Raw genomic sequence first — 13,552 nt, 5'->3', positions numbered from 1 at the left:
AATTTAATAAGATAATATAAAAAAAATTAACTTAAATAATAAAATGAATAGTTATCAAAAGATAAAAATAATTAATTTCAAATGAATAATTCTTAAAAAAATAATTAATAAATTTAATTATAAAATAACTTTTCTTCTTCTAATTCTTAAATTTAAAATATATAAGAAGGCTTAAATGATATTTAATAAGATAATATAAAAAAAAGTTAACTTAAATAATAAAGAAATGATCCAAATAATAATATAAAATAAAATAATTAATTTCAAATGAATAATTCTTAAAAAAATAATTAATAAATTTAATTATAAAATAACTTTTCTTCTTCTAATTCTTAAATTTAAAATATATAAGAAGGCCTAAATGAAATTTAAGAAGATAAAATAAAAAAAGTTAACTTAAATAATTAAATGAATAAATACCAAAAGATAAAAATAATTAGTATCAAATGAATAATTCTTAAAAAAATAATTAATAAATTTAATTACAAAATAATTTTTCTTCTTCTAATTCTTAAATTTAAAATATATAAGAAAGCTTAAATGATATTTTATAAGATAATTTAAAAAAAAGTTAAATTAAATAATAAAATGAATAAACAGTTAAAGATCCTACTATATAATAAAGAAATGATCCAAATAATAATATAAAATAAAATAATTAATTTCTATAAAATTAACCTTTGAATAAAAATTAAGAAACTTTAGGTAAATAATTTATTGATAATAATTAGTTATTTAATGATTAAAATAAATAAGAATAAATTATTTAAAAATAGAATCTAATTTAATAAGAAAAACCTGTGAAAAAAAATAAAAAAAATAAAAACATATATAATAATTTTATAAATAGATTGAAAATAAAAGCAGTTAATCATTAGACTAAGTTTAACAAAATTAACAATAATAAATAAATAATAATAACTAATAATCATAAAAATAATATTAAAAAGTTAATTAAGATTCTTTAAAAAAAATGATTATATTTTTTCTTAATAGTAAAATAATGACTAATTTAATCAAGAAATTCTAGAAGATTTGTAAAAACAAAAAGCTAATAAAAATTAAAGTTAAGAAATTTTTTGCGATATTGAATTTTAATAAGGAGAAAAAATAAAAACTTAATTACAAAATTAAAATATATAAAAATAAGTTTAAACTAATAAAATTTAATAATATAAAAAGCCAAAAATTTCATTTTATAGTTCGAAAAAAGATATCAAAAGTTAAGATTAAATTAAAAATATTAATTAAAATGAAATTTAAAATAATAAAAATCATTAAAATCAAATTTAAAACAATAAAAGTCATTAAAATGAAATTTAAAACAATAAAAATCAATAAAATGAATAATATTCATAACAAAATTTAAATAATAAATAAGAGGATTTTTCATAACAAAATTTAAAAAATAAATAAGAAATATTATTAAATAATTAATAAATTATTAAAGATAAAGTTAGTAATATAAAAAATAGTAATGAAAATAGCAAAATTAATAATTAAAAAAATGAAATTCTAAACACGTAAAATAAAGTAATAAATTAAATAGAAAAATAAAATATTATATCTAGTAATTTAAAGGAAAGTATAAATAATAATAACTCTAGTAAATAATAAATAAATAAAGAAACAGAAAACATAATAAAAAAATAAAAAAATATATAAAAATAAAAATCTTAATCAATTTTATAAAAATAAAGCCCATAAGTATTAAAAAATAATAAAGATACATTGGAAAAAATAGAATAAACAAAATAAAATGAATAAAAAAATTAAAATTTGATTAAAATGAATAGAGTAAATCTAATAGATAATTTGATACTATTCTAAATAGAAAATAATCTTTAACTGAAGGAAATAATGATAACATAAAAAATTTAAATTCAAATAAATAAAAAATTTTTAGTATTTATTCTAGATTGAAAAATATAAAATAAAACAACTTTTTTGATCCAAATGCTATAGTTATTAAAGGAGGTAAAAAACTTAAAATTTAGATCAATAAACATTAAATAATGATTAAATAGATACTTAAAATGATGAATAAAATTTATAATAAAAATAAGAAAATTTATAATAAAAATAAATAAGTTAAAGTAATGAAGTTCTTTTAAATTAATAAACCTAATAAAAATAAATTTAAATCGATAGTTAAATATAAAATAATAAAATAAAAAGTCGATAAAAAAATAATGATAATGTTTCAAAGAAAACAAAATAATAGGAAAGTCCAATGAGTATAGATAAATTAGAAGAATAATTAAATGAATAATACTTATTTAATTATAGTGTATATAATTCTAAAACAGAAAATAAGTATTAATAAAATAAACAAAATAATTCAAATGGTTAGAATAGTTATACTCATTAATATGATTAAAATAATTAATAATAATATAGTTTCTAAAACATATAAAATTAAGAATAATAACATACCGAATAAGAATAAAATTAAGATTAAAAAAGTTAAATAGAATGTAATTAAAAGCTAGAACCTTAATAAAATTTAGGATCTGAAAATTTAAATAATACAAAAAAGAAAAAATTAACCAACAAAATTTAATTTTAAGATGAATTCCAAGTATAAAAAGAAATTGATTTATAATAAAAAGAAATTTAGGACAATTAATAAAAAAATGAAGACAAATATTTTATAGATTCTGATAGTTTAAATGATAATAATTAATAATAAAATAATAAAATAGTTTAATAAATATAAGAAATTAACCCTAATAAAATGACATAAGAATCGAAAATATAATAATAAGCTTAAGAAAACAAAGCAAAGTTAGAATTTTAGAAAATAAATTCCTAAAAATAAGTACGAAATAATTAATATTAAGCATAATAATAGTTAGAAAAAAATGAAAATAATAATTAAAATAGCTTAAAGCGAAAAAATTAGAGTAAAGATAAAATTAAATAAGAAGATATAAATTAAATGAAATAATATTAAGAAATAAATAAAATAGAAAACCCTAAAACTAAAGACATAATTTAATACAAAAATGATTCATAAGATTTAAATCATCCCGAAGAAGATTATAATATACAAAATAAATAATCTGAAATCTAATTTTAGCTTTAAAATGAATAGAAAAAAAGTAATAATTCTTTATAAAAAAATAGGTTAAGATAAATATAAAATGAAATAAAAAATAATAATAAAGAAAAACAAATAAAAAACAAAGAATAAAATTAAGATAAAAATGAAAAAATAAATAAATAGGTTTAAAAAAATAGATATAATAATAAACCTATTAAAAAAATTAAAATTTAGAACTTGTTTTAAATAAATAAATTAATGAGAATAATAGAAATGAAAGCGAAAAAAACAAATAGATTAAATTGATTCTAAAAATTAAAAGCAGACTATTTTATTATAAAAATTTAATGGAACACCCTAATTATAAGCAAGCTAAACTCAACCTAAAATTAAATCAATTTCAAGTTATTCATAAAATCTAATAAATTCAAAGGATTAGTAATAATAATTTTCATAGAGAGGGGAAGCAAAGAATAAATAAAGTCGAGTATAAAAATAAGATTCCATAAATAAAAAAAATGAGTTAATAGTATTATAAAAAGATAATAAAGAATAAGATTTTTAGGAATAAAAATTAAATAAATAAGAAAATAAAAATGAAAAACAACAAACTTTGAAAGTTTCTTTGAATTCTAATCCTTCCTTAGACACAAAAATTTAAAAAAGTAAAACGGAGATTAACAAAAGTTCAAGAAAGTCTTATGATATATTTGATAAGACAGTATGTAAAACCAAACGTGGTTTATTTTAAGTGCAAAAGTGTTTTAACAATTAAGAAAAAGATGAAAATAAAAATTAAGTAGAGTAAAGAATCTCTTAAACGAATCCATTTAATTAAAATTATAATGAAATAGAAGAAATCGAATAAAACATAACATAATAAAACTAAAAGAAAACAACAAAAAATACTAAAAATTTATAATAATAAGAAAAATAAAACAATAGTGATTTTAATTATAATTTAGACTTTCAATAAAGCGAAAATAATAAATATTTAAATCTCAAACAATAAGAAGAACAATAAAATAATAATAATGATTAATAATTAAAAGATTTCCTAGAATAAAACATTAAGAAAAGAGAAAATGCAAATAATAATTAATAATAAAAAGATGATATTTTAATAAATCCATCGATAGAGAGAGATAATAATTTACTAAATTAAGAACATTCAGCCTTGGATTATTAAAAATTTAAAAAGGCTTAATTTTAAAAACCTTATTTCCTAACTCCTTAGGTAAGTAATTTACATTCTTCTAATAATTCTTCTTTTAATTCTAAATAATCTAATAAGTTTGAAAATATAAAAATATAACATAAAAAAGTAAATATTAACATAAACAAAATAAATCTGTTAGTTATTCGAAACTTGATTTGACTTTTTATGAATTACCTAAAAAAAAAATTTAAATTATACTGAAATTAAGGAAAAATAAAAATTGTATAGTATTATTTCTGAATAAAATGATTAAATTTACCCTCAAACTAGACTATTTTATGAAAACGAATGCCATTGTTTTAAATATAATTGTTCCTGTTAATAATAATGGGAAGAATATTTAGTTTAATAAAATAAAAGTAATAATAACTCTTTTAATAGTAGATCGTATTCACAGATTAAAAAAGGTTTGCATGATAAATACGAGAATTTCTATAAAAATAATAAATGTAGAGATTAAAATAAATCTAGAGATTAAAACAAATCTAGAGATTAAAATAAATCGAGAGATTAAAATAAATGAAAACTAAATAAATATTTTATTTTTATATTAATTTTATTAACATTAAAGAAAAAAATTTTAATTTACTTTAAGATTTATATAATAAATAAAAAAAAGAAAAGATTATGGATAAATAAAAACTTTTTTAATTTTATTTAAATATATTTAATAAAAAATATTTAATCTATAAAAAAATTAATTTTTTTTTTAATATATTCATTTAATGTTTAACTTTTATAAAATAAATATTTTTAATTCTAAAAAATATAATAAAAAAAAAACTCATAAATATTTATTAACTTAAAATATCTAAAAATTAAATAAAAATAAGTATATCTTGGATAATAGAAAAATATTTTTTAAAAAAATAATATAATAAATTTTTTTTATTTCTTGAAAGAAGCTTAAAAATATATATTAAACAAAAAAGTTTTATTAATTAAACTCATATATATGTATAAAGTGTTTTCCAGGCGGATATATTATAATTCTTTAAAAAAAATCAATGAGTTTTTAAAACATGAGAAACTATTAAAAATGACATTAAAAGAGAAATTAAAAAACAAAACATGATATTTAGTTGAAAAAGTAAATTAAAATATATAATAAACTAATATAAAATCTAATAATTAATTTATTTATTATCTTAAATTTAAAAATGAATAAAGATATTATATTATTTTAGTTTTTAGCATTTTTTTTTTTTTATTATTTTTATAATTTTTCTTTTATAAAACTCAATTAAAAATAAAATAGGACATAATACATTTTTTATTATATTTTTGTTAATTATAATTGAAAAAAATATTAAAAAAGTAAAAGTTGAAATGGTCTGTATTTTATGAGAAAAAACAATTAAAAGTGATATAATTATAGATTAATTTTTTTAGTTTGAATAAAGAAGAGAATAATAATATTTATTTATTAATAAATAAGAAATTACAATAACTTAATATTTTATAAATATTATTTAAGTTATAAATAAAACAAAATGAATATAATAAATTATATAAACTAATAGAAAAATGAAAAATTAATTAAACAAAAAATTTGAATATATTTAAAATTTTAGATTATTATAATGAAAATTCAAAATAAATAATAATTTTATTCAAATAAAAATATATAATGTAAAAAAATTTGTTATTTTATTTCAATATAAATTTTTTTTATATTAGCTTTTAACAATAAAAGAAAATGTATTGTAAAAAAAAAGTTAATGAATTTTTAATTTTATTATTTAGTTTGCTTTAATAAAATATTAATTTTAATATTTAAAATAGGAAAAAAATATAATAAATATATATATAAAAATAAAAATATATATATATAATTAGCCGATGAAGATTTTTAAAGAAAATTATATATTAAAAATAAGAAAATATGTAATTAAAGAACATTAACTTTGTTCTTTATCTAATAAAATTTTATTAATAAAATATACGAATTTAGATAATATAATATATATATATATATATATATATATTTAATTATCTTCTATTTTTTTATTAAATTAATCGGAGGCTCTGTTTAATTTTATTTAGAATATAAATTAATGTTTTTTTTAATTTTCTTTTTTATTTACTTAAAAATTTAAAATTTTATTTATATTTAATTTTTTCTAATTATTTTTGAAAAATAATATTAATATTTTTTTTTTTTATTCAAAATCTTATTTATTTTTTAGCTATTAGAATTATTTTATATATAAATTTTTATTAATGAAAAATATTTGTTTTATTTATTATAATAACAAAAAAATTTATTTATTAAAATTTAAAAATAATTAAATTTTTAATTCTGTAATAAATATTAGTATAACGTTAGACCAATTTTTATTTTTAAATAAAAATCTTTGATTGAAAATACTTATAATATTTTAAAATATTATTTTATCTATAATTTTTTATTTTTTTAAGTATTAAATATAATAAGAATATTTTCATTAAAAAAATTATATTATTTAAAAAAAAAAATTTAAATTATAATATACTTGAAAATTATATATATTTTTATATAAAAAAAATAAAATTCAATTCATTTTATAAATCTTTTTTTAAAAAAATAAAATAGCATGTCTAGTCAAGATTTATCGAAGTAAAAAACTTTCTAAAAATAAAAATAAACAAATCTAAAAAAAATAGAGAAGAAAATCAAAAAAGTGCACAATAATAAAATTCAAATCAAGAAGAATTACCATCAAAAAAACAATAACTTCCATTTCAAAATGCGAAATGGTTAAATAAAAGTAACAAAAAGCGTAATTAAAAATAATAACAAGAACAATCCGAAATAAACAGTAATGAAAGTGGTACCTAATAATAACATGGTGATTAATCATAGAAAAAAAATAAATAAAAAATAATAGCTCCTAATTATCCTTTAGAAAGATGGGGTCATTAAGTTGTTATGATTGATAAATACATGTATTTAATAGGAGGTTATATAGAGGATAAAAACTATGACGAAAGTACAAAATCATAAATGTATAGATTAGATTGTGAAACTTATGAATGGGAGAAAATTAGCATAAATTCTTAAAATAATCCAGAACATAGAGATTCTCATATTATATCTTTAATAGATGGAAAAATATATATGTTTGGGGGAAAAACAGCAAATTAAAAATTAAAAAATGATCTTTGGTGTTTTGACCCTTAAAAAAACGAATGGAGATAAATAGAAGCTTCAGGAAACAATCCATATCCTAGAGAAGGACATTAAGGATGTACTTTAGATGATAGATATTTAATTATTTTTGGAGGTTTGAATAGTTAAGACGAAGATAATATGCTTATTTATAATGATATGCATATGTTTGATAGTATTTAAAATACTTGGAAATAGGTAACTAATAAGCATGGAGCTATTATTGAAGCTAGAGAAAGCTTTAGTTTTGTTAATGTTAATGGATTATTATATATTTTTGGTGGGTAAGGAAAAAATGTTGGAGAAATTGATATTTTTTTTAATGATTTATATAAGATTAAAGTATTTTTTATTTAAATATATAAATCAAATAAATATTATATATTTAGTTTAATGTTTTTAATGATGGTAAAAACGAATCTGTTGATATTATGTAAATTTGTATTAATTAAGATGAGAGAAAACCTATTGCTAGAGCTTCTCATTCAACTACTGTTTATAAAGATAGATATATTTTTATTATTGGAGGAGAAGGAGAAAGATATAGTGCGGAAACTGAATCTAAATTTTTGCAAGATATTTGGGCTTTTGATACCTTAAATAACTTTTGGATTGAAGTTGCATCAAAAAAGCATAGATATGCTTAATTTAACCCTATTATTTCCCACTCAACTGAAGCTTATAAAGATCAAATTATTCTTTTTGGAGGTATGATGAAAGATGAATCATGCTAAGATATTACTTTAGTTTTAATTTTAAATTATGAGGATAAATTAAATGGAAAAAAAAAAAATTAATAAACAAATTCAAATAATGTATCTTTTTAAAATTTTTTATGTTTATTTTATAATATAAAAGCTTAAAATATGTCATGATTGCTAAGTTGCTTTTAATATGACATAAGAATAGCAAGATTAAATACAATAATTATAACTAATAAAAAAATATAAACTTGAAGGTTAAACAGTTATTAATATTGAAAACGATAATGATTAAGTACCTAATGAAAATAATTAATAAGAATAGATATAATAAATTTCTTAAATATAATAATAGTAATTAAAATAATAAATTTAAATTGATGAAGAAATACAAAAGGGAAATTAAAATGAATAATAATAATAAAGTATAATGTTAAAAATAAGATAACCTTATATTTCTTTATCATTTTTAAATGCAATTTCAAACTTAATAAACTATCCATTTGCTGCTTTCGGACTTTTGGTTGATAATGCCCTTTATAGAAAATCTTAATAAATAAAAATAAATTTAATGTATCTTAAAAAAAGAGATGTTTACAACAATATTTATAATAAATAACAAATTTAAAAAGATGAGTTAATTTAATAGTAATACCAGCAAAAAGTTAATGGTATTTTACTAAATTAATCAATCGATAAAAATGTTATTGAAAATTTCGAACTTTTTTTTTAGATATATGATGATAGCGAAGGATTTAATTAATATGAATTTGTTGATATGTTATATAAATTTGATATTCATTAATAAATCTAATATCCAAAAACTTAAAAAGAACTACAGCAAGCTGATATTTAAGAATAACTAAAAATTTAGTATGGAAATAATATCAAATTTGCTGGTTTAAGACTTGGATAAAGTGTTTTATTTATTTCAAAAAATAAATCTAATAGTATTTTAAATGTTGGTAATTAAAAAATAATTTTTGTTAATAATATTTTTTTATTTATTAAATAAATACTAGGATTAATAAGTTCAAATATAAAAATAAATCCAAATTTACAAGAACTGATAATATTTGTATATAGCTATGATGTAAAAAAGAAGTAATACTTAACAGAAAACGGAGACTAAAATAAAAGAACAATATTGAATAATATAGCTTTTTTAATGAATGAAGAATAATTAATAAAGCATGATAGAGGAAATTATATATATATATTTGATTTAAAACGTATTCCTTCAAAAAATGGATATAATTATGAATTTTCTTATAATTAATAAAAAAATGATATTACATTAAAAAAAAAAACTCAATTTAAAGAAAAAAAAGAATAAGTAGAAAGACTTATTGATTTTAGCTTAAAAAGTTATATTTAACATCTTTTTTTTGAACGTCCTGAAAATCTACATTTTACTTTAAATGATTAAAATGTTAATTTTATTTGTTATTCTGATGTATTAAGAAGATAAAAAGATAGAAGATTTTTGAAAGAAATTAATGTTGAGTCATATTAGAGAATCAAAGATACTGGAAAGGCAATCCTTTATGAATAAGCTAATTATAATTAAGATTCTACTATTGAAAACTAATCTTAAAATGATTTACTTGATATCAAAGGTATTACTATTTTTTTTTTTTTTTTTTTTTTTTGAATATTTAAAAGAAATAAAAATTAAAAAAAATAGAGGGAGCAACTACTAGAAAAAATACTTCTGCTGAGCATCATTAAGGAATTTTACTTTATTCTTAAAATAGACTTATTGGTAGAGTAGAGTGTGATTAATTTGGATCTTTTTTCATTGAAAAAATATTAAATAAAACAAGAAATTAATCTAGTTTATTCAAGTATATAGGAACTATTGAATTAGATAAGTTTATTTCACCTAATCTTTTTTATACAGTATATATAATTAATATTTAATTTTTTTTTATTTTTTATTTTTTTTATATTAGGGACTAGAAAATAAGTATTTTGAAACAGTCATGAGGTTAAGTTTGAAAGAATTAGTTTATAATTTAAAATAATAATAATAGCAGCTTTAAGTTCCAAACAAATAAAAAGCTAAAAGTTCTGATGAAGAACCTGAATTATAAAAAGGAATAAAATTTGATTGATTGATATATAACATATAATTTTTTTTTTTTTTTTTTTTTTTTTTTTTAGTAAAAAATGAAAAAAGGTGGTTTACTTTATAATATTTTTTTTTTAGTTTGAATAGAAAATATTAAAGATTTATTAAAATTAATTAATATATTTTTTTTAAAAAAAAATAAATAAATATAATTATTTTTTTATCTTCTTATTTTAGATATTTATTATAATAATTCAATTTTTTTTTTTTATTTTTTTTTTTTACTAAAAACTCTTAAAATTAAAAATAAGTAAATAAAGTTATCCAAAAGTAAATTTTAAATAAATAAAAGAAAAGACAAATAACTTTTTTTTCACAATAAAAATAAACAAATATGTCAAACAAAAATTAAGGAATAATAAATTTATTGACTTGTTAAAAACATAATAAATAAGTAAGATATATATGTTGCTTTGAAAATTGTACATATGGTAATTTGATGTGTGAGTTATGTATAAATAATGATCCAAAACATACTGTAAACCATAAATATTACATATAAGAATATTAATAATTTATATTAACTTAAAACCGAATTCAAATGAAATTATTACCATCGATTAATGATATATTTACAGAGTTAGATAATAAATTTAATAGTTATTAATTTCATTGCGAATAAGAAACAAATGAAATCGATTAGGATTTTTCTTAATTATTTAAGATATTTTTTTAATTATCTGAAAGTGCAAAAACATTTTTAAAAGAAAATATTAAAAGTGAATACAAAAAAATATAACCAAAAGTTAGTGAAATAAAATAGAAATATAATGATTTATTAAATAATAAAAAGAAAGAAAAAAATAGCAATATATTTTCGAAAATATTTAATTCAAATAATGATGAAAAAGATTTAGATACACCTAATAATGAAGATTAAGTTTTAAAAATAATTAAAAGTAACGCACCTTTAAATAACATTAAAGTCGAAGCAATTTAAGTTATTTAATAATTGCAAAGGATGTATGAAAATAAAGTTTATTATAAAAAAAATTAATAATCAAAACAATTATTTGAATAAATTAAAGAAAACTTTGATTAAAGCTGTAAAGAAATGTATAGAAAATTTAAATAATTTATTGAAGGTATAGATGAAGAAGAAAATTAAATGAAAAAAAGTATTTTTACTAAAAATAGTTAAGTTCATACTAAATAAAAACCATAAATAGTCAGTATTGATCTTTCAAAAGAACAACCTATTCTTTAATAAAACTAATCTTAAGCTATGAAATTATAATTAAAATAATCTATGGTTTTAACCAAAATAACAGCAGGTAAAATAATCATTTATTTTTTTATTAAAAAAAAAGAAAAAAAAAAAAAAAGATAAAGAAAACAAATAACTAAAAACATTAAAAAAAATTGAATAGTTTCCTTCCCTTAAAAATCAAAATGTATTAGAAGCTATCAGATTAAACGGCTCTTTGAATTTCAGAATGGAAGACTCGTATTATAATAATATTCCCGAATAAGGTCCTTTTGAATATGAAGATGGATCCATATATTATGGACATATTAAAGAATAATAAAGGCACGGAAGAGGTAAAATTATTTTCCCAGATGGAGCCTATTATGAAGGATATTGGAAAGAAGATATACCATTTGGAATGGGAAGAATTATAAGAAATAATGGTGATTTGTATTAAGGCTAATGTTTAAATTACAAAGCTCATGGTAAAGGCGTTTTTAAAACCTTAAAAGGGGATTTTATTTATGACGGAGAATGGTTCGAAGATTAAAGGCATGGAAAAGGAGAAGAACAATGCACTGGTAAATATATCTATAAAGGAGATTTTTAAATGGGAAAAATTCATGGGCAAGGTAATATTAAATTTGAAAACGGAGTTATTTATTCTGGAGATTTTAATAATGGAGAAATGACTGGTTAAGGAGAGGTAAATACTCTTTTAAAATGTTTAATTTTAATTTTTATAAATAGATTATTGAATCTAATGGAGAAAAATATTTAGGGGAAGTTTTGAATGGGGTTAAATAGGGAAGAGGAATTTATATTTGGCCTGATGGAAGTAAATATGAAGGAAGTTATGAAAATAATATTCCTCATGGTTAGGGTATATACTCTTGGTATTACTTTTTTTTCTATTAATATTTTTTTATTATTTTTTAAATAAAAAGGCCCGATGGACATATTTATAGTGGAAACTGGAATTATGGATTGTAAGATGGAGAAGGTATTGAAATTAACCCTTTTAATTAAGAAAAAGAAGGAATATGGTAAAATGGTAAATGGATTAGATGGAAATGAAATAACTTGTATATTATTTTTATAATTTTTAAAGTAAATATTTTAAATTATTTTTTATTATTCATAAAATTATGTATTTAATAAATTAAGGAATAAGAATATTTATTTATATATAAAAAATTGTATTACAGATTATTATTTATAATGACTTTTTATAATTTAAAAAAAAATAGTTATATGAAAAGTATATTTAAATTTATTGTTAAAAATTTAATATAAATATAAAATTTAATATTATTATTAAAATTTAAATTATTCATTAAAATCATAATATATTTATTATTTAAACTTTTTTGAATATATTCACATTTTTTATAATTTTTAATATCTATAATATATAGTTTTTTATTATACGCCTGATTTATAAATATATAATTAAAATAATAATACTATTTTTAGCATATTTTAACATAATTATTTTTATTATAATTAAATATATATTCCATTGAGAAGCTTATATTTTTTTGTTTAATTCTTAATTAAAATAATTTTAATCAGTTTTTTAATTGCAACATAATATAATTTAAAAAATTTAGGCTTTAACTAATATTAATTATTTTTTTTAAATTTATTATTTCCTTTATTAATAAATTTATTATATTGTTTCTTTCATTTAACTTTTTTAGGTCTTTATTGTAAAACTAAACTAGAATGCATATTATTGACTTAACTTTAAAAGACATTTAGAACTTTAAAAATTTAAATTTAGATTATTAATAATTACTTTTGAAAAAATTAAATTATTTATCTTTTTGATAGTAATATTCTTTACTAAAGTTGTATAAAATAAGTAATTTTAAATATATTTTATTTTGTCTAAGTTCAATTTTATTTGTTAATTATGGTTTAATTATATTGTATATTTATGAATTATTTTAATAAAATTTGTTTATTGAAAAAGACTTTTTTATTTTTTAGACTATAGATCTTTGTTTTTATATTGATGTTTCCTTTTCTTTAATTTCCATTTTACTATAATATCTTTAAATCTTAAGTATTAATTCTTCCTAGTTCTTATCCATTTAAATATTTTCT

General features: G+C 16.2%; 2 protein-coding genes across 2 annotated transcripts, besides 25 other annotated features; both read left to right on the top strand. All coding sequences in view use genetic code 6, as the record gives it.

Moving 5' to 3' along the window:
• Positions 1-588: part of a microsatellite that runs on past the window's edge.
• Positions 1-597: part of a microsatellite that runs on past the window's edge.
• Positions 233-295: a microsatellite.
• A 632-nt stretch (positions 598-1,229) lies between the features above and the next one.
• Positions 1,230-1,344: a microsatellite.
• Positions 1,230-1,347: a microsatellite.
• Positions 1,247-1,347: a microsatellite.
• A 59-nt stretch (positions 1,348-1,406) lies between these two features.
• Positions 1,407-1,447: a microsatellite.
• Positions 1,448-1,612: 165 nt separating this feature from the next.
• Positions 1,613-1,674: a microsatellite.
• Positions 1,634-1,674: a microsatellite.
• A 63-nt stretch (positions 1,675-1,737) lies between these two features.
• Positions 1,738-1,779: a microsatellite.
• Positions 1,780-2,042: 263 nt separating this feature from the next.
• Positions 2,043-2,082: a microsatellite.
• Positions 2,046-2,086: a microsatellite.
• A 2,267-nt stretch (positions 2,087-4,353) lies between these two features.
• Positions 4,354-4,397: a microsatellite.
• A 310-nt stretch (positions 4,398-4,707) lies between these two features.
• Positions 4,708-4,786: a microsatellite.
• A 1,267-nt stretch (positions 4,787-6,053) lies between these two features.
• Positions 6,054-6,099: a microsatellite.
• Positions 6,054-6,100: a microsatellite.
• Positions 6,055-6,097: a microsatellite.
• Positions 6,101-6,178: 78 nt separating the features above from the next.
• Positions 6,179-6,207: a microsatellite.
• A 15-nt stretch (positions 6,208-6,222) lies between these two features.
• Positions 6,223-6,253: a microsatellite.
• A 250-nt stretch (positions 6,254-6,503) lies between these two features.
• Positions 6,504-6,555: a microsatellite.
• A 580-nt stretch (positions 6,556-7,135) lies between these two features.
• IMG5_203210 (kelch motif family protein, putative) lies at positions 7,136-9,771 on the top strand (the record flags this gene model as incomplete). The annotated part of the gene is made up of 4 exons (XM_004023844.1): positions 7,136-7,758; positions 7,806-8,124; positions 8,375-9,082; positions 9,140-9,771. Exons 1-4 carry the CDS (start codon positions 7,177-7,179, stop codon positions 9,769-9,771), a joined length of 2,241 nt encoding a protein of 746 aa, XP_004023893.1. The 5' UTR covers positions 7,136-7,176.
• Positions 8,443-8,491: a microsatellite.
• A 264-nt stretch (positions 9,772-10,035) lies between the features above and the next one.
• Positions 10,036-10,070: a microsatellite.
• Positions 10,071-10,252: 182 nt separating this feature from the next.
• Positions 10,253-10,281: a microsatellite.
• Positions 10,282-10,448: 167 nt separating this feature from the next.
• Positions 10,449-10,475: a microsatellite.
• A 110-nt stretch (positions 10,476-10,585) lies between these two features.
• IMG5_203200 (MORN repeat protein) lies at positions 10,586-12,517 on the top strand (the record flags this gene model as incomplete). The annotated part of the gene is made up of 3 exons (XM_004023843.1): positions 10,586-11,525; positions 11,584-12,146; positions 12,191-12,517. The coding sequence occupies 3 exons, from the start codon at positions 10,586-10,588 to the stop codon at positions 12,515-12,517; spliced, it is 1,830 nt and encodes a 609-aa protein (XP_004023892.1).
• A 205-nt stretch (positions 12,518-12,722) lies between these two features.
• Positions 12,723-12,783: a microsatellite.
• Positions 12,784-13,552: the final 769 nt, after the last annotated feature.

The sequence above is a fragment of the Ichthyophthirius multifiliis genome (genome assembly GCF_000220395.1).
Source record: "Ichthyophthirius multifiliis unplaced genomic scaffold scaff_1120509251431, whole genome shotgun sequence".
Lineage (NCBI taxonomy): Eukaryota > Ciliophora > Oligohymenophorea > Hymenostomatida > Ichthyophthirius > Ichthyophthirius multifiliis.
The sequence above is the reverse complement of the archived record's forward strand: the minus strand, read 5'-3'. Positions and strand labels throughout refer to the sequence as shown.